This window comes from Leptodactylus fuscus, chromosome 4 (genome assembly GCF_031893055.1).
Source record: "Leptodactylus fuscus isolate aLepFus1 chromosome 4, aLepFus1.hap2, whole genome shotgun sequence".
Lineage (NCBI taxonomy): Eukaryota > Metazoa > Chordata > Amphibia > Anura > Leptodactylidae > Leptodactylus > Leptodactylus fuscus.
Window position 1 is genome coordinate 123,666,029 of NC_134268.1, and position 20,499 is coordinate 123,686,527.

General features: G+C 42.3%; 1 protein-coding gene across 2 annotated transcripts in view; it reads right to left on the reverse strand.

Annotated features, from left to right (window-relative positions):
- LOC142200567 (uncharacterized) overlaps positions 1–3,772 on the reverse strand; it is a 123,539-nt gene extending 119,767 nt beyond the window's left edge. The window contains exons 1-2 of one of the 2 annotated variants that reach the window (XM_075271010.1): positions 3,686–3,772; positions 1,914–1,979 (exon numbers count right to left, since the gene is read on the reverse strand). In XM_075271010.1, the coding sequence (XP_075127111.1) occupies positions 1,914–1,964 (51 nt within the window). In that variant the 5' untranslated portion in view covers positions 1,965–1,979; positions 3,686–3,772. Of the gene's footprint in view, positions 1–276; positions 340–1,913; positions 1,980–3,685 lie in introns of those variants that run through there. The other variant, XM_075271011.1, reaches the window with a different exon arrangement.
- Positions 3,773–20,499: the final 16,727 nt, after the last annotated feature.

Sequence of the window (20,499 nt, forward strand, 5' to 3'; positions counted from 1 at the left end):
ATTCCGGGAGAAAATATATACGATACAACCCCTATAAGTACCCTATTATGGTTGCAAGTTTAAAAGACCTTGCACTAACTCATTCGTAATGTATACCAACTAGAGTGTGCAACTGCTCAAAATATGGAAAGTTCCTCAATGATATGAGGATAACGATCCACATAATCCTAGTAAAGATTCAACAAATGATACCATTATGTAAACAACGAACCTGCAACAAACCTTATTGAATATGACTGAAATACAAAAGATGCTTTACAAAAACATTCCACCTACCTGGGGTACATTTTCCCCCAAGATTAAACCGCCAGAGGCTTCAATTCACCCACCGGGCCACACTACGGCGGAAATCACTGACGGGAACAACAGTTACCATGACCACCGCACGCATGCGCTCCAACAGAAGTCACATAAAGCGACCTAACCAATAAAAAACATGAACGTATTGACACTATAACCAAAAGGAATAAATGAAAACATCTATCAACTCAGATCCGTCCTGAATGCAAAGTATCCGGTAAGTATATAGGTGAAACCCAGAAAATAATGTATGCTGGAAAAAGACTAATATAATCCGATTAAACCTATTATGTATTGACTAAATAAGGAAGGATATCTGAAGCTGACTAACAAATTAAACATGGTGTTAGAATGTTCTAAAACACCAATATTTATATTAAATGCACCGAATAAACTGCATTTAATAAATATATGAAAGGTCATTTCTGCGATTGAGACCCATAGGGTATCGGGCTTTCAGTTTTAAGATCCAAAAAGCTTCTCGCAACCTGAGCTTGTGATCCCAATTTCCACCCCTGGGTGGTCTCCTGACCCTTTCGATAACCTTGAATTCGAATGAGGATAAATCACTATGGTGTATCTCAATAAAATGTTTTGAGGCTCCTGTTTGTTTGACTGACTTTGGATTCCTGATACCCTGGAGGTGTTCTGATATCCTAATTTTGACGGACCTAGCTGTACTGCCCACATAATTAAGGTTACAACTATTGCATGTAATCATATACACTACATGTTCAGTAGTGCAGTTACTAAATTCTTTAATTATGTAAGTACAAGATCTGTTAGCATCAGTGAAATTAGAACTTTTTATTGCAAATTTGCACACCTGACAACGGCTAAGTCCTCACTTGAAAAAGCCGGTAAGGTGTAACCAGGTATCCGTTCCTCTATTTTCCCTATTGGTATATAGGCTTGGTGACAGGAGCAGGGACCTGCCGCCTCCCAGGCTTTCATCTCTCTTGCTAGTGAAGGGTGGAGTGTCCTATATCATTACTGTAGCAACCACTGAAGGACACTCCCCCTTCACTTAATGTATGCAAGTCCTTGCAGTCCTGTGCTGCCTGACTCAGTATAAAAACTGTGCTGAAAAAGTCGGCTTATACTTCAGTATATACGGTATGCGGCTTCTCACGGTCGAAATACATACTCAGGATGGGGTACGGGTGTCGGAAGCAGACCAAACTGATGCTAATGACCTACCTTGTTAATCAATATTAATTACCTTCAGGTCCTGTACAACCAATTTAAAATTGTATAGTGACATTCTTAATGGGTTTTAGAAATTCCAACAATCCCAAAGATATTTAAAAATCACCAACAGTTTAAAATCTGCCTGCTACTGTAATTTATTGGCACTGAAGGATTGCAGTATGTGAATGTAATCTAAAAGTATTGACAATGTTTTCAATTATTTTTTAATCATTTTGACAATGTTTTCAAAATTAACAGGAAAAGAGTTTTTGGAGTACATGTGATACAAACTAATGAATGCTGCAATACATAAATCTATACAGATTTACAAATCGAGTCTGCACTTCTAGATACCACTTTTGCAAAAGGCTGCAAAAAGTAAAAAAAAAATAAGTATTCCTCAAATTACTTTATATTATTACCTCACAAAAGAATGACTTTTTCTCAGATGGGACTTCTTTGTCAATACTCATTGTGCCAAAATAAACCTGAAAAACCATTAAAAGAAAAAAAAAATAGTCAAACAATACATTCTTCCAAATGTTCTCAGGAGGGGAGGGGGAGCTAAGTGCTCCGGAGCAAGCTTGTATTTCTGAGTTGTTTATCTCCCAGCTTTCAGGTCTGCTATTTGAACTTTGCTGATAAGGGCTGAGACAGGGAGTCTGTTACCTCTGTATGTAACAGACCGAAAACGGATTTATTGCAAGCCAACTCTTGGTCCTGTAGCATGTAAATTTGGGATTCTCATCACCTATCTAATTCAGCTCTGCTACATCAGCCTCATATTGTGCAGGGATTGGAAATTAATTTTCTCATGGGGCCACATGAGAAATTGAAACAGTTCCGCCCACTAACGAGTCATAGCCTATCCTGGTGATAGGCTGTGATGACGTCATCACAGGTCCTTGAATGAACTTCCACAAGCTATGTGGGCCGGACAGAAGCAGGCAGAGGGCCGATTGTGGCCCACGGGCCGTACATTACCCAGGTCTGATATTGTGCATCTTCCAGTGATACTGTGCCAATTTATTTACAACCATCCCTCATTACTGAGTGCAAACATGTAGTACTATGAAGAGACCTAGCAAAGGGAATACCCCTTTAATCTACTCCTGTATCAATCATCATTCATTGCTATGTTAAAAGATAGACAGAAGATTTTTTTCCATTATGTCTATTTTTCCCTGAATGCATAACTTTCTCTTATGTATAAAACAATAACAAACAAGATGGAAAAAAGCAGAAGTCTTTATTCTAACATTACAGAGATGGGAACTCTGTCTGCAACTATCGTACTGTCCATTTCTCACAAAAAGGGCAGTATGAATGATTTTAAAGGAGCTCTATCAGCAAAATTATGCTGATAGAGCCCCACGGGAATAGCCTTTAAAAAGGCTACTACGCATGCACCCATGCCATTTTTTTTTATCAATGGCAGTTTGCGAGCGCCGGAGGAAGACGGGACCCGAAGATAATGCTGGAAGAGGTGGTGCGGCTGAAGAGGACGTCAGACCCTGAATGCCCGCCCACCGTGCACGATAGATAAGTTTAACATATTCTTTTTTAGGGTATTATTTTAAAACGGGGGGGGGGGGGGGCAGTTTAATATAACTTTAGCGGTGCCTGAGTAGCCTTTTTAAAGGCTTTTCACGCATATGTGGGGCTCTATCAGCGTGATTTTGCTGATAGAGCCCCTTCAAGGATATTTTAAAAACACACAGACAGATTGGGAGCTGCTACACAGGATTTGAGATCTGCAGCACGTCAATTCTATTAGTGGAGCTACAGTGCAAATGTTACCCTTTGTATGGCTACTTTCACACAACCAAGTCTCACCCAGCCCAAGACTCGACCATGAGAAAGCTGCCTAACCAAACAGCGTGACACTGAGGAAACACTGTTCTGGAAGGACTTCATGCAGACAAATCTGCTCCAGACTTACTGTATGTTGCTGACTTACAGATAGAGGTACAGGGCCTACACTATTTATTGGCAAAGCACCATTCACCAATGAGTCGTCATGTGGCCACACACTACAGCGGTTTCTAGCCATATAATGGCTCCATGCTAATCGCTAAATCCTAACCGTGGCTAATATCCCGTGCACTGCCGCACGATAAGAGCTTCAGCGGACAGTACATTGCACAGACACAAGCCCACATTTACTACGTCGTCCGTCCTCCCACATACTCACGTTAGCAGTACAAATGAACACACAGGCCTGACGCTCTCAAAGATTCTCGATTCCCATGAAATCGAACGCTACAGTCTATGCCTAACGTCATCACCATCACGTGACCAGCCCTGCGCCGACGTCCTCACACGTGACTATTGTTCCTGAATTACGCCGCCGCGACTTGCAGTGGCGATGATAAAACTGGAGGGCGTGTATTACTGTAATGTGAATTGGAGCTGCTGATAGGATTACGCGCTTTAACAGTTTAAGGTCAGTACCTATTATAGGCCACTAGATGGCAATATAATAACTGCATAACCATTTCTTATTTAAAGACTTTCTAGGCTGGGCCTTGTAAAAGGATTCGCTATCGAAGAGCCATAATATATCTATTTACCTATAAGAGAGATTTTTTTTTTTATGTGAAGACTTTTTTCTAATAGCACTGTTTAAGTCTAAGGGCTCGTTCACACGGTGTAACGTGCCGCGAGATTTGGCACGTGTACGCCGCGTGACCCTTTGCGTGCCGTACACGCTCCCATCGAGTTCAATGGGAGCCGGGATAGTATGCGCCGCGCTAGTTTGCGGCCGTGAATAAAGGGTCACGCAAAGGGTCATGCGGCGTACACGTGCCAAATCTCGCGGCACGTTACACCGTGTGAATGCTCCCTAAGATCCCACTAGTGTTGGCTTCCCTGTTGAATATAATGAGGTCCATCAGGCATCTGTTGTTGTTTGTTTTTTTTAAACTGAGTCAGGGCTCGTTCACATCTGCGTTCTCCTCTACGTAGTTCAGGTTTCAGTTTCCTGCATAAAACAGAGCAGGAGACGGAAACCTGCAGGAGTCTCTCTCACCCATTCATTTGAATGGGTGAGAGAGATGTCCGGCCGTGAGCGGCGGTGAGTGTTTTGCGCTCTCCGCCGCGAAACCGGGTTTTATAATCCGGACACCGAGTCGGACATGCAGTACTCTGTCCGGATAAAAAAAATCCGGTTTCGCGGCGGAGAGCATAAAACGCTCACCGCCGCTCACGGCCGGACCCGGTCTGTGCTTTCTGTCTTCTGGCATGCAGAAGACGGAAACTACAGAACGGAAACCAGAACGCAGGTGTGAACCTAGCGTCAGATGAAAAAGCTCGACATGCAAGATTTTTGGCAGACATTGTGAAGCAAATATTATGTAACCTAAAGGGGCCTTCACACACTATTAGTAGTTTATAGAGATGAGCAAACGCTGTTCGATCGAATAGGTATTGATCGAATATCATGGCATTCGACGTTTACAATCGAATACCAGGCCGCATACGCAGTAAAAATTCGTATCCCCTCCCACCATCCCTGGCGCGATTTATGCACCAATAACTGTGCAGGGGAGGTGGGACGGGAACTACGACAACGTAGGCAGTGAAAAAAAATTGAAAAAACCCATTTGCTGCCGAAAACATGTGACCTCCCATTCATAAGAACGGCCGCCGCCCTATTCGCCAAATTTGCCGTCAGACATAGGGAGAGAAACATATCTGCTGAGGGCTAGATAGCGATTAGCTTCAGATAGGCAGGGAAGAAGTAATGAAGAAAACCAAAAGCTCTTCTCAGAGCTATACACTGTAGGGACATCAGTCCAGCTTTCCCCGGACGGTGGAAAACAGGGATACACAATAGATACAACTTCATATATAGCAGAGAAAAAGCTTTCATTTTTGGCTGGTTACCAGGTTGTGAAGAAGTGGAAGCCTCCAGTATGTCCCTCAACTCATCTGTATGAGGTGGGTAAACCATGCCCTTTTTGGCCAGAACGGTATGATCACAATCACAGATACCGGGTCCTGTTTGATTTTTGTCCATACCTTTGATACCATAGGAACTGGAGGGAAGATGTAGGCCAGCCTGAACCTCCTAAGTAATGACAGAGCATCTACTGCCAAGGGGTTATCCTCCTGGTAGAGGGAGCAGAACCTCTTCACCTTGGCATTGTATTGGATGACCATCAGATCCACCTCGGGGAGACCCCACATCCGAGTTAGTTGGAAAAATATGTCCTGATTGCCCTCTCACCTGATGCTGTCAGGCCTCTGCTGAGCTGGTCCGCCAGCATGTTCAAATGTCCCTTTATATGGTCTACCTTGTGATGGGTCAAATTCACTTCTGCCCAGGCAAAAATCAAATTCATCACCTTGAGAAGGGACAGCGATCGAGTGCCTCCCTGCTTGTTCAGATAAAGAACAGAGGTGATATTGTTTGACTGGGTTTTCAGTGCTTTGCCGCGGAGTAGATAGGCGAAAAGTATTAGCCCGATGAATCGCACTGAGCTTGTGCCAGTTGATGATTGGGATCTCTACTGTTGGTTCCAGATTCCTTCACTAGGGTCTCCCCCAGATGTGCTCCCCATCCATGAAGGGAGGCATCTGTAGTGAACAGGGTCCAACGGGCTGGACCATGGACATCCCGTCTTTGAGCTGAGACCACCATTGGAGTGATCAACGGGTACTGATGGTTAACTGGATAGGCTTCTCTAGCCCCAGAGGGCTGTGGCTCCATACTTTGAGGATCTCGCTCTGCAATGGTCGCATATGCCACAATGCCAATGGGACTGCCTTTATGGCAGCAGACATTAGTCCTAGAACCTTCATTGCGGTTCTTATAGAGACCTTCCGAGTCACCACCAGATGATGAACCGCCTCACAAATCTTCTCCTTCCGACTGGGAGGAAGAGATATCTCCATCTTGCGAGAATCCAATAAGAATCCCAGAATTTGGACTCGGGTGGAACGGATGACCACAGACTTCTGCCAGCTTATTATCCATCCTAATTCCTCAAGGAAGGAGACAGTGGTCCTTAAGTGGGCAGCGAGAAACTCTGCTGACTGGACCTTTAGCAGCCAATCATCTAGGTACGGTACAATGAAGATACCTTGGAGCCGTAGAGCTGAAACGACCAGAGGCATAACCTTTGTGAAGGTGTGGGGGCCGAGGATATTCCGAACGGAAGAGCTGTGAATCGATATCCTCAGGAATTTTCTGTGAGGCGGAAAAACTGGGACGTTGAGATAAGCATCCCTTAAATCCAGAGTGACAAAACTGTCGCCGGCCTGCAGGAAGGAAAGTATAGACTTGATAGTTCCCATCCGGAAACTGACCTTGAGGATGTAGCGATTGAGAAATCTTAAGTCGATCACCATTCTCCACCAGGAATCACCAGGAACCAGGAACACTGGATTGTAAATGCCGGACTGTTGCTCCAACAGAGGCACCGGCTCTAGAGTGCCTCTGTACAGATATTCCTGGACGGCCTCCTCTCTGAGGAGATACAGAACCTCCCAATTCATCATCATGGTCCGAAACACAGACTAGCTTGAGGAGTTTGGACATCTTATCCAGGGAGAAAATAGGTCCCCCTATGTCCTCAAGATTCTTCATCCGAAGAAATCTCATCCAGCATCTGAATTCCTCCTCCGGAGGCAAAGGGCGGGAAAGCGGTTCTAACCGTGGTCTTTTGGCGAGTTGAGAAACATATTCGAAACATATTCTTTAATTACTTGCATTGACTCCTCCTCCTTTACCCAGGACAACATCTCGGACTCATGTTTCCTCAGCAGCCCTACATGCCCAGAGTCCGCGTTAGAGGTGGACTTCCTTCTGGGATTTTCCCCCAAATAAAAGCAAAAGCAGACATCTCCGGTGAAAGGCAAGATAATGTACTGCTACCATAGGTGGCAGCAGGCAGAACTTGACAATCAAGTAACAGGCAGGTAGCCAACACTGGTAAAGTGCAAACAGACTTGAACTCTAGACCCGGAGCATTTAAAAATAAAAATCTGTTTCCCACAGACTGAACCACAAAATAACTTGCCTTTTTAAGGAAACTTGCTCACTATCAAGAATAGGCTTGAGCTTAGCCTCACCTGGATATATGCGAGCTGCTGGGAATCCAGTGATCCTCAAACTCACTGCATATAATAGGCTGCTGTTCACATTAGCTGTGATTTAAGGCAGCAGGAGAAACCCAGCCCTTCAGCCGAGTGAGACTAAAGAGTCTTATAAGGAAAGACTCCACAACAGCAGGCTGGAAGATAGGCACCATTAAATATAACTTAGATCACACCATCAAGTGAGCAATAAACAAATATGCACTGTTGGCCAAAAGTATTGGCACCCCTGCAATTCAGACAGATAATACTCATTTTCTTTCAGAAAATGATTGCAATCACAAATTCTTTGGTATTATTATCTTCATTTAATTTGTCTTCAATGGAAAACCACAAAAAGAATTGTCAAAAAGCCAAATTGGATATAATTCCACACCAAACATAAAAAGGGGGTGGACAAAAGTATTGGCACTGTTTGAAAAATCATGTGATGCTTCTCTAATTTGTGTAATTAACAGCACCTGTTACTTACCTGAGGCACCTAACAGGAGGTGACAATAACTAAATCACACTTGCAGCCAGTTGAAATGGATTAAAGTTGACTCAACCTTTGTCCTGTGTCCTTGTACCACATTGAGCATGGAGAAAGGAAAGAAGACTAAAGAACTGTCTGAGGACTTGAGAAGCAAAATTGTGAGGAAGCATGAGCAATCTCAAGGCTACAAGTCCATCTCCAAAGACCTGAATGTTCCTGTGTCTACTGTGTGCAGTGTCATCAAGAAGTTTAAAGCCCATGGCACTGTGCCTAACCTTCCTAGATGTAGACGGAAAAGAAAAATTGACGAGAGATTTCAACGCAAGATTGTGCGGATGGTGGATAAAGAACCTCGACCCCACTTCTTACCCAGAGACATAAAAAAGCCAGGCTGTAGTTTGCCAAAACTTACCTGAGAAAGCCAAAAACGTTTTGGAAGAATGTTCTCTGGTCAGATGAGACAAAAGTAGAACTTTTTGGGAAAAGGCATCAACATAGAGTTTACAGGAAAAAAAGAGGCCTTCAAAGAAAAGAACACGGTCCCTATAATCAAACATGGCGGAGGTTCCCTGATGTTTTGCTGCCTCTGGCACTGGACTGCTTGACCGTGTGCATGGCATTATGATGTCTGAAGACTACCAACAAATTTTGCAGCATAATATAGGGCCCAGTGTGAGAAAGCTGGGTCTCCCTCAGAGGTCATGGGTCTTCCAGCAGGGCAATGACCCAAAACACACTTCAAAAAGCACTAGAAAATGGTTTGAGAGAAAGCATTGGAGACTTCTAAAGTGGCCAGCAATTAGTCCAGACCTGAATCCCATAGAACACCTGTGGAGAGATCTCAAAATAGCAGTTTGGAGAAGGCACCCTTCAAATCTCAGGGACCTGGAGCAGTTTGCCAAAGAAGAATGGTCTAAAATTCCAGCAGAGCATTGTAAGAAACTCATGGATGGTTAGCGGAAGCGGTTGTTCGCATTTATTTTGTCTAAAGGTTGTGCTACCAAGTATTAAGCTGATGGTGCCAATACTTTTGTCCGGTCCGATCCATTTTTGGAGTTTTGTGTAAAATGATCAATGATTTGACTTTTTTTTTCATTCTCTTTTGTGTTTTTTCACTGCAAGCAAAATAAATGAAGATATTAATACCACATCGTTTGTGCTTGCAATCATTTTCTGAAAGAAAATGAGAATTATCTGACAGAATTGCAAGGGTGCCAATACTTTTGGCCAACACTGTAACAATTCGCTTCACAATGAACGATGTAAAAACAAAGTTGCACAAACACAATTTTTCTCCAAATCCTCCTCATTCAGATTTTTTTTTCCAGCTTCCCAGTACATTGTATACAATATTATTATTATTATTATTATTATTATTATATATATAATTTTATATAAAATAACAATTTTGTCACGCAAACATAAAGTGTTCATATGACTTTGTGAACCAATAAATAAATAAGTTATAAGGTTAAATTCAAAGGTTCACTTTTTGTCCTTACATTCAGTACCGTATATACTTGCGTATAAGCCAAATTTTTCAGCACAGTTGAGTCAAGCAAAAAAAAATAAAAAAAAGGGGGGGGGGGTCTGTGACCATCCGCAATAGTAATGTATAGAATCTCCCATAAAATAGTGAAAAAAAAAAAAAGAAGCTTTAAAAAAAAAAAAAAGTAATAAAAAAATAAAGTAAATATGAGTTCTAAATCACTCCTTTACCTAGAATACATGTAAAAGTAGAAAATGATTGTGGAACACATTAGGTATCCCTGTTTCTGAAAGTGCCCGGTCTACTGAATGTACGGTATCTGCAGTGCTCCTGTTCCATCGGGAAGGGGTTAATCGGAGCACTGCAGATACGCTATATTCAGACAGGCTGAATTCCAAGTGGGGGAAAAAAAAAAACAGTCCTCAAGCTCAGGAAAGGGGCAGACAGACAACCAAAACACCCCTCCCCTTTCCCAGCACCCAGCAACTACTGCACCCAAAAACTCCGACCATTTTAATTTTTGAAATTTTCCATCAGCTGCTGCATCCCCCCCCCTCCCCCAGGCTTGTACTCGAGTCAATAAATTTTCACAGTGTAATGTAGGGCCCAGTGTGAGAAAGCTGGGTCTCCCTCAGAGGTCATGGGTCTTCCAATGACCCAAAACACACTTCAAAAAGCACTAGAAAATGGTTTGAGAGAAAGCACTGGAGACTTCTAAAGTGGCCAGCAATGAGTCCAGACCTGAATCCCATAGAACACCTGTGGAGAGATCTCAAAATGGCAGTTTGGAGAAGGCACCCTTCAAATCTCAGGGACCTGGAGCAGTTTGCCAAAGAAGAATGGTCTAAAATTCCAAGAGAGCATTGTAAGAAACTCATTGATGGTTACCAGAAGTGGTTGTTTGCAATTATTTTGTCTAAAGGTTGTGCTACCAAGTATTAGGCTGAGGGTGCCAATACTTTTTTCCAGGCCCATTTGGGCGTAAGAGGAATGCTGGAATCATGCTATATCTCCTCCAGGTTTTTATCTTATGTGTGGTCCAGTGCGGGTCTTGAGTAGGCCTCAGCTCCAGGTGTGAGTTCTTGGCTCATTACTGGGCCATAAAAAGGTTGCAGATCCTGCATTCCTGTGCAGATCCAGGGAGTGAGAGGAGGCGTCTGGGTCTGCCCTGTAACCTCGAGTCCGGTGAGACAATATTGTGCTTATTTAGTTTGTGTGGCTGGTAGTAAGCCACATGTATAGTTAGGTTATCATTTCTGTTTAGTTAGTTGCTCAGACAAGCAGGATTTTGTTTAGTTTTTGTCTGAAGGTAAGGCTGTATTTGATTTTGCTCATTTTGTGCCTGAAGTTAAGGTTTATTTATTTTCTTGTTATATTCTAAATAATTTGTGTCTATGTCTATATTTGTGTATAATATACATATACATATATATAAAATCAGTGAAATATGTCAGTGGGTATATAGATGAGACATTTGAAGAAAGGATATGATTGGTTAGAAGAAGTCCAGCCTGTCCAACCACAGCAGAATCAGGTCATGTAGTCCCGCATATGTTGCAGCCATGTATAACTAAGGCCAAGTTCACATCTGCACCAGAGTCTCCAGAAACCGCTGAAAATTGGTGGAGACAAAAGTCCTCCTTGGAGAAATTTACTCTCCTCCAATTTCAAAAGGACCTTTCACATCCTCTGGCACACATGGTTTTATATACCGCAGGAAAGATGAATTCAGTGCACTGTCAACTTTGACGGTACATGCTCGGTTGCTGGATATATTGGCGTTGTTAATTTCGGCACCAATGTCTCTTCACTGTCAGAAGGGCAAGCCTTACTGCTCAGCATCCTTACTGTGCAATAAGGAACGCCTCCTCTGACAATACAAGGCTATGGAAGAGTACTGTTGGGGGGCCTTACTTACCTCCCAGCAATGACACTGAGCAGTAAGGCCCACCCTTCTGACAGTGGAGAGATATCTGTGCCGAAACTAACGCCACCAATTTCTCCAGCACCTGGGCACATACCGGGAAGCTGGCAGTGTGCTGAATTCAGCACACTGTCAGCCTACTAGCAGTATATAATACCATGGTTGCCAGAAGACAAAAAAGTTCCTTTTTTACATTTGAAATGGTGGACTATATTTTAGTCAGTGGGGTCCACCGCTGTCTTGTCTGTCTGTTCCCCAGCAGACTCAAACAACGGTAGTTACAACTGTGCATGCGCGCGCACACACACACACACACACACACAGACACAGCACATACCTGGAGCCGAGTCATGGATTGATTATACTTGTCTGCAGCAGCCCAATGTAATCGATCATCCCCTGCACAGCAATACTCCGGGAGGAAGGAGTTGTCAGCCTGCATGGACACTTGCTAAGTGAGAGAATGGAGAGAAGCAGTCAGGACCCAGTAGCCCCCCTTAGGGTGCTAATTTTAACCTGATGACGCTAAAGTCAGGGAGCCCTTTAAGTTGTTGGGGTCCTTGGCGATTTTCCAGTTTCCCCCCTCCGATCACCGGTCCTGAGTGCTGTTTTGGACTTTGGGGTCACTGGCTCTAACTTGTTAATTTGTTGAGCATATACTTTCAGCTTTGAAACAATATTGCTGAGTGTGTATAGTAATTAACACTATGTCAACATTGCAACCCTAGTGGGATCTTCAGGTACATCACGTTCATGTATTATACGGCTGTAGAGCTTCTCTACAACAGTTCATCAGAGGAAGTCGGCAAGACACGCTATATGCATAAGTGTAGAGGGATGACATGTAACTTTAAGATCCTTTACAATCCTTTACATTTAATGTCATGTTGTCCCTCCACATCTCCTTATTACTCCTATAAGCTATTGGATAGTGCTCATTCCGGAAAAATACAGCACTGAAGCAATTCATCCAGGGGTACAGTAAACATTTGCAACCCTGAAATGTTGCATTAATGAAAGTGCAGCTTTTTGCATTTTTTTTTCCAGAATATGTAATTTCAGTGCACAATATGTTGTGCCCAACTTGCATGAGAGATGAATGCTCCAAAAGCTTTTGTGCCTCAGATACCTTAACAGTGTTTGGAGTGTGTGTCTCTGCTGACACTAGCTGGGCACATCATATTAGGCACTGAAATGGCATATCTGTAGAAAATTTGAAATTTTCATTATCAGCTGAGCATTCATTTCTGGGCAAGATATTAATGCATCAGTCAAAGATTTAATATGCTTCTAGATCCCTTGAAAAGTGTAGTTTCTAAAATTGGGTCATGTGTCCGCAGATTCAACTTTACTGGCAATTCAGTGACTCTGCAAAAAGTGACATGACGTTAAAAAACCAAACTGTGCTCCAAAAACCAAAATAGTGCTCCTTCCCTTCTGTGCCTGGCCAACAGTATGCCTGGACCCAGGCCATACATATGCCACCAGCACCACCCTGACTGGTCATTTTTCCTGTATCTACGCAAGTGACTAATGAGCTGAATAACACAGGATTTTGCCTGAACAAGTCCTTACTTGGATGTAATTCCCTTGGTGTGCCAACAAGTACTTCACGCCACGAAAATCGGGCTTGAACCAAATAGTCCATTCCTTCATGTATTACGTCTATGATTATGTTGTTATCCGCAAATTTCTAACTGTTTTTTTACTGACTATCAGAGGGTGTTCAACCCAAAACAATGTAATCATAACACGGTTAAACTATTTAGAAGCATAACCCCTTAGAGACACAGCCCAAAAATGACTTAAGGACTCTTTTTTTCAAAACTGATATGTGTCACTTTAAATGGCAATAACTTTGAGACGCTTTAACTTACACAAGCGATTCTGAGATTGTTTTTTCGTAACACATTGTACTTCATGTCAGTAGTAAATTTTCGTCGATATGTTTTGTCTTTAATTATGGAAAAAATAGGAAATTTGGCGAAAATTTTGAAAAAAAATGCAGTTTTCAAACTTTGAAATTGCCAGTCTTTCAAATGGAAATCCATACTGCCAAAATTTTTTCATAAATATAATTAACCATGTCTCTGATTTATGTAGCAATCAAATTTTAATCATCCTTTTATTTTTTTCAGATACTATAAGGCTTACAAGTCAAGCAGTAATTTTCCAAATTTTCTAGAAAATTTCCAAAACACATTTTTCAAGGGACCAGTTCAGTTCTGAAGGAAACTTGAAAGGCCTCCCTAATAAAAAAAAAACAAAAAAACCATAAGTCACCCCATTCTAAAAACTGCACTCCTGAAAGAATCCAAAACAGCAGTTAGAAAGTTTCTTAACCCTTTCAGCTTTTGACAGCAATTAAAACAAAATGGAGGTCATATTTACATTTTTCAATTTCTGTCACTAATAAATTCATTTAGCCGTAGAATTTACACATTTACTAAGGGTTAAAGGAGAAACTGCACCACACATTTTGTTACACAATTTCTCCCGAACACGACAATACCCCATATGTGCTGGTACCCTAATGTACGGGCACACGGTCGCTCTCAGAACGGATGGAGCACTAATTGGATTTTGTAGGCCAGATTTTGCTAGAATACTTTTCAGGCGCCATGTCCTGTTTGCAAAGCCCCCAAGGTGCCAAAACAGTGGAAAACCCCAAAATGTCACCCCATTTTGGAAACTAGACCCCTCAAGGAATTTATCAAGGGGTATAGTGAGCCCTTAGACCCTATAGGTGTTTCACAGATTTTTTTACCATTGAGATGTGAAAATGAAAAATTACTTTTTTTTATAATAAAATGTCACTATAGCCCCAAATTTTTCATCTTCACAAGGGGTTAAAGGAAAAATTGCACCCCACATTTTGTTACAAAATTTCTCCTGAACACGACAATACCCCATATGTGCTGGTACCCTAATGTACGGGCACATGGTCGCTCTCAGAACGGATGGAGCGCTAATTGGATTTTGTAGGCCATATTTTGTTAGAATACTTTTCAGGCGCCATGTCCCATTTGCAAAGCCCCCAAGGTGCCAAAACAGTGGAAACCCCCAAAATGTCACCCCATTTTGGAAACTATACCCCTCAAGGCATTTACCAAGGGGTATAGTGAGCCCTTTGACCCTACAGGAGTGTAACAGAATTGGCCCAACAAAAGGAAAAGTGACATTTTTTGCTATAAAATGTTGCTTTAACCCCAAATTTTGCATTTCCACAAGGGGTTAAAAGAGAAAATGCACCCCAAAAATTGTCAAGCATTTTCTCCCAACTACAGAAATGCCCCACATGTGGATGTAAAGTGATGTATGGGCAAACTGTAAGGTCCAGAGCTGAAGGATTGCTATTGGGATTTTGGAGGGCAAATTTAGCTGAAATCTGTTTCAGGCACCATGTTGCATTTGGAGAGCCCCTGAAGTGCTAGAACAGTGGAACCCCCCCCCCCCCCCCCAATATGACCCCATTTTGAAAGACCCCTCAAGGAATTTATCAAGGGGTTTAGTGAGCACTTGGACCCAAAGGTGTTTCACAGATTTTTTTTACCATTGAGATGTGAAAATGAAAAATTAAATTTTTTCCAATAAATCGTCCATTTAGCGCCATATTTTTAATTTTTGCAAGTAGTTAGAGAATTAAAAGCCCCCCCAGTTTGTTACACAATTTCTCCTGAACATGGCAATACCCCATATGTGGCCATAATCTGCTGTATAGGTACATGGCGGGGCTCGGAATCGGAAGAGCGCTATTTGGCTTTTGGAGGGCAGATGTGGCTGGAATAGTTTTCTGATGCCATGTCGCATTTGCAGAGCCCCTAAAGTACCAATACAATGGAAACCCCTCAAAAGTGACCCCATTTTAGAAACTACACCCGTCAAGGAATGAATCAAGGGGTATTATCATTTTGAGCCTAAAAATGCTTCCCAAAAATTAATGTACAAAATGAAAATTTAAATTTTTAAAGAAATATGCCATTTCTGTGCCCAGTACGTTGCACCCACTTTGTGTTGTCAGAGACCTGCACTCCTAAAACTATTAAGGGGCCATCCCGAGGGGCAAAAAATTATATATGTGGGTATAAACTGCTTTTGGGGTACAGATTTAGAGGGACTTTCTGGGCGCCATGTTGTTTTTGCAGAGCTCTGGAGGTGCCAGTGAACTGGAATTCCCCAAGAAGTGACCCCATTTTGTAAGGGCACACGGCAGGGCACAGAAGGGAAGGAGCGCAATGCGGTTTTTGGAGTGTAGATTTGGATGTTTGGTATCTGGACATCATTTCATGTTTGTAGAGCCTGTAAGGTACCAGAAAAGTGGATTCCCCAAAGGAATAACCTCATTTTGAAAACTGCACCCCTCTTAAGAATTTATCAGGGGGTGTAGTGAGTATTAGTATCCCAGACGTGACTGCACAGCGGATGGTGAAGAGGGAATATATAAGCTGTGCGGAGGACATTGCAAACACCAAATTCCCTACTAGGTTCCAGAAGCTCCTATGATTGGGGGAGTCACTCTGGGGGTCACTTCGGGAGTCACTTCTGGCGTCTGTTCCCTCATAAGCTGTAAATCTGGGGTGTCCCCTGATATCCGCTCGCACAGCTTATATATTCCCTTCCTGCCGCAGCCAGTCGTGTTCTAATGATTTGGCGTTTTTTGGTTTTTTTTGTCCTCGCATTACTAGATGCTATATTTTCTTTACTTTTCCAGTGACGTGGCCATATAAGGGCTTGTTATTTGCGGGATGCGATGTATTTTGTAATGACACCATTTTTGGGTGTCTACAATTTATTGAATACATTTTATTAACTCTTTTTTTGCTGGATTTTAAAAAATAAAATCAATTCTGGCATTGCATTTTACCTTTTAAATTTTTCGCCATGCAGTGTACAGTATAAGTAACGTGATCTTTATTCTGCTGGTCGGTACGGTTACGGCAATACCTCATTTATATTATTTTTTTTTATACGTAACTAATTCTGCAGAACAAAAACACATTTGGAGACATAAATCAGTGATTTTTGCATCGCCATCTTCTGAGAGGCGTAACGTTTTTATTTTTTGGTTGACAGAGTTGGTTGAGGGCTTATTTTTTGCGGGACAACCTGTGCTTTCTATTGGTACTGTTGTGGGGTGCATATGACTTTTTGATCACTTTTTATAGCATATTTTGTAAGGTAAGATGGCGAAAAATCATTACTTCCAGCGTTTTTTTTCCGTTTTTTTTCTCCGTAATTAACCGTGTGCATTAAATATTGTTTCAGTTTAATTGTACAGATTGTAATGGACGCGGCGATACCAAACATGCATTGTTTTTATTAATTTTTAGGTTTTTTTTTATATAATCCATTTTCTTTAGATAAAAGGGAATTTTGGGGCTTTATAACTTTATTAATTTTTTCTAACACTTTATTGATTTTTCACTTTTTTTTTTTTACTTTTGCACATGTATGGGACACATGGATCAATGATGATTTCATCACTGATCCTTTATAATGCAGTACGAGATACAGCTTTCAGTCTCGTACAGCATTAACAGGAAGTGAGGCTGTGAGCAGTCACAGCCTTGCTTCCTGTGGAGACGGCAGGATCAACCAGGTAACGGGGGCATGTAGTAGCCTGGGGTCACTGGCCAGACCCCAGGCTACATGTTTTATACACCGGCACACCCCGATCTCGCCGTGGGGGTGCCGGTAACCCCCACAAGATCGCGCAACCCGTTGATTGCCGCTATCATGTTCGATCGCGGCAATCAATGGGTTAAAACCCCGCATCGGCGCTCGGGTCCAATGCGGGGTTAGGGAGCAGCATGTTAGCTGTCATATACAGCTAACATGAGCTCCATTTATGCCCGCACGGCACTGCGGGGAATGTTTATACCCATGACGTACTATTACTTCATGGGTCATTAAGTACCTAGCGCCCATGAAGTAATAGTACGTCATGGGTCGCTAAGGGGTTAAAGGGAGTCTCTCATTGGGAAAACTCATTTTTCACTAAACACATGTCTGAATAGCCTTTTAAAAGGCTATTCCACTGCTGCCTTTACATTTTTAAGAAACCCAGCAGTTTCACTATAAATCGCTATAATCGTTTATGCTAATGAACTCCAAGGAGCCATAAACGATTATAGCAATTTATAATGAAACGGCGGGGTCAATTGAAAACGTAAAGGCAGCAGTAGAATGGCCTTTTTAAAGGGGCTGTCCTATATATACTGCTAGCTTATGAGGATTTAAGACTTTTCCTAAATACATTGCTTCAGCAAAACTGCTTTGTTTGGCTACTATGTGAGATTATTCACTTCATTGTTCACACAGGGTTTCCATAAACACGGACCTGGGGATGATCTTATCTCTCCGCCCAGGACAAGTGACATAGCTCACTGCTCTCAGGAGGAAGGGGGAGCTGAGTGCTTGTATTTCTGAGCTGTTTATCTCCCTCTTCCAGTTATCAGGTCTTCTAATTGATTTTTGCTAATAAGGGCTGAGACAAGGAGACTGTTACCTCTGTATGTAAACACAGACCTAAACCTGAGTTTATTGCAAGCTGACTCTTGTTCCTGTAGCATATAAATTTGGGATTCTCATCACCTTTGACTTCAATGGGTTCGGTCTTATGCGCGCTACCCATTGAACTCAATGGGAGGCTTTTTTTACCTATTGCTTTCAGTGTGATACGTGCGTACAGCCTTACAGGTCCCATAAAGTCATTTTTCTAGTTTTTGGGTTTTTTTTCTTTTAATGTAGATTGTGAGCCCCATATAGGGCTCACAATGTACATTTTTCCATATCAGTATGTCTATGTACAGTCATGGCCAAAAGTTTTCAGAATTATACAAATATTAGTTTTTACAAAGTCTACTGCTTCAGTTGTTCTAATGGCGATTTGCATATACTCCAGAATGTTATAAAGAGTGATCAGCTTAACAGCAATTACTTGCAAAGTCAATATTTGCCTAGGAAATGAACTTTATCCCCCAAAACACATTTCAACATCATTGCAGCCCTGCCTTAAAAGGACCAGCTAACATTGTTTCAGTGATTGCTCCATTAACACAGGTGTGGGTGTTGATGAGGACAGGGCTGGAGATCAATCTGTCATGATTAAGTAAGAATGACACCACTGGACACTTTAAAAGGAGGCTGGTGCTTGGCATCATTGTTTCTCTTCTGTTAACCATGGTTATCTCTAAAGAAACACGTGATCATTGCACTGCACAAAAATGGCCTAACAGGGAAGAGTATCGCTGCTAGAAAGATTGCACCTCAGTCAACAATCTATCGCATTATCAAGAACTTCAAGGAGAGAGGTTCCATTGTTGGCAAAAAGGCTCCAGGGCGTACAAGAAAGACCAGCAAGCGCTAGGACCGTCTCTTAAAAGTGTTTCAGCTGCAGGATCGGGCTAACAGCAGTGCAGAGCTTGCTGAGGAATGGCAGCAGGCAGGTGTGAGTGCATCTGCACGCACTGTGAGGTGGAGACTCTTGGAGCAAGGCCTGGTCTCAAGGAGGGCAGCAAAGAAGCCACTTCTCTCCAGAAAAAACATCAGGGACAGACTGATATTCTGCAAAATGTACAGGGAGTGGACTGCTGAGGACTGGGGTAAAGTCATTTTCTCTGATGAATCCCCTTTTCAATTGTTTGGGACATCTGGAAAACAGCTTATTCGGAGAAGACGAGGTGAGCGCTACCACCAGTCTTGTCTCATGCCAACTGTAAAGCATCCTGAAACCATTCATGTGTGGGGTTGTTTCTCAGCCAAGGGAATCGGCTCTCTCACAGTCTTGCCTAAAAACACAGCCATGAATAAAGAATGGTACCAGAATGTCCTCCAAGATCAACTTCTCCCAACCGTCCAAGAGCAGTTTGACGATCAACAATATATTTTCCAGCATGATGGAGCACCTTGCCATAAAGCAAAGGTGATATCTAAATGGCTCAGGGAACAAAACATTGAGATTTTGGGTCCATGGCCTGGAAACTCCCCAGATCTTAATCCCATTGAGAACTTGTGGTCAATCATCAAGAGACGGGTGGACAAACAAAAACCTACAAATTCTGACAAAATGCAAGCATTGATTGTTCAAGAATGGACTGCTATCAGTCAGGATTTGGTCCAGAAGTTGATTGAGAGCATGCCAGGGAGAATTGCAGAGGTCCTGAAGAAGAAGGGTCAACACTGCAAATATTGACTTGCTGCATTAACTCATTCTAACTGTCAATATAAACTTTTGTTACTCATAATATGATTGCAATTATATTTCTGTATGTGATAAAAACATCTGACAAACACACATAAAAACCAGAGGGCAGCAGATCATGTGAAAATATAATATTTGTGTCATTCTCAAAACTTTTGGCCATGACTGTAGAATGGGAGGAAATTCACACAAGCACAGGGTGAAAATACAAACTCCCTGCAGATGTTGTTCCTGGTGAGATTTGAACCCAGGGCTCCAGCGCTGCAGTGCTAACCACTGAGCCACCGTGTTGCTTCCATTTTTCTAGTATTGTTGATGAGTTTGATAGATTGAATAATTTCAAGGTGTTTGACTCTAAATCTGACGTGTTAAAATGTGTCAAATGGAGCAATAGGTAGTCAACTGTATGACTCAAAATGAACACTTATTTTTGGAGGTGGAGGACAAATGGTCAATTGCCCAGGGCTGCCACACTCATAGGGGCCCCATTCTTTCCCTACTATTAGGGCTAACGATCGTCAGTAGAGAAACCATTGGCAAATGCAGAGTCTGCTGATCGCAGCTTGTAAAGGTTTCCAGCACTTAGCAACATCCTATACTGCTCCTCCCCCTCCTAGTACAAGCAGTGACTCATCCATCTTATCGGAGTATGTGTGAGGGGAGAAATCCTATGTGATGTAAGAGCTTTCACTACTGCCAGACAGAGCTGTACATGATTTCCTTCATGTCAAGTGCACCCAGCAATTCAGCCAAATGTAAGTGTATTTTTGGGTAGAATATGTATTTCTAATATATCTTTGTCTACAGTATGTGTC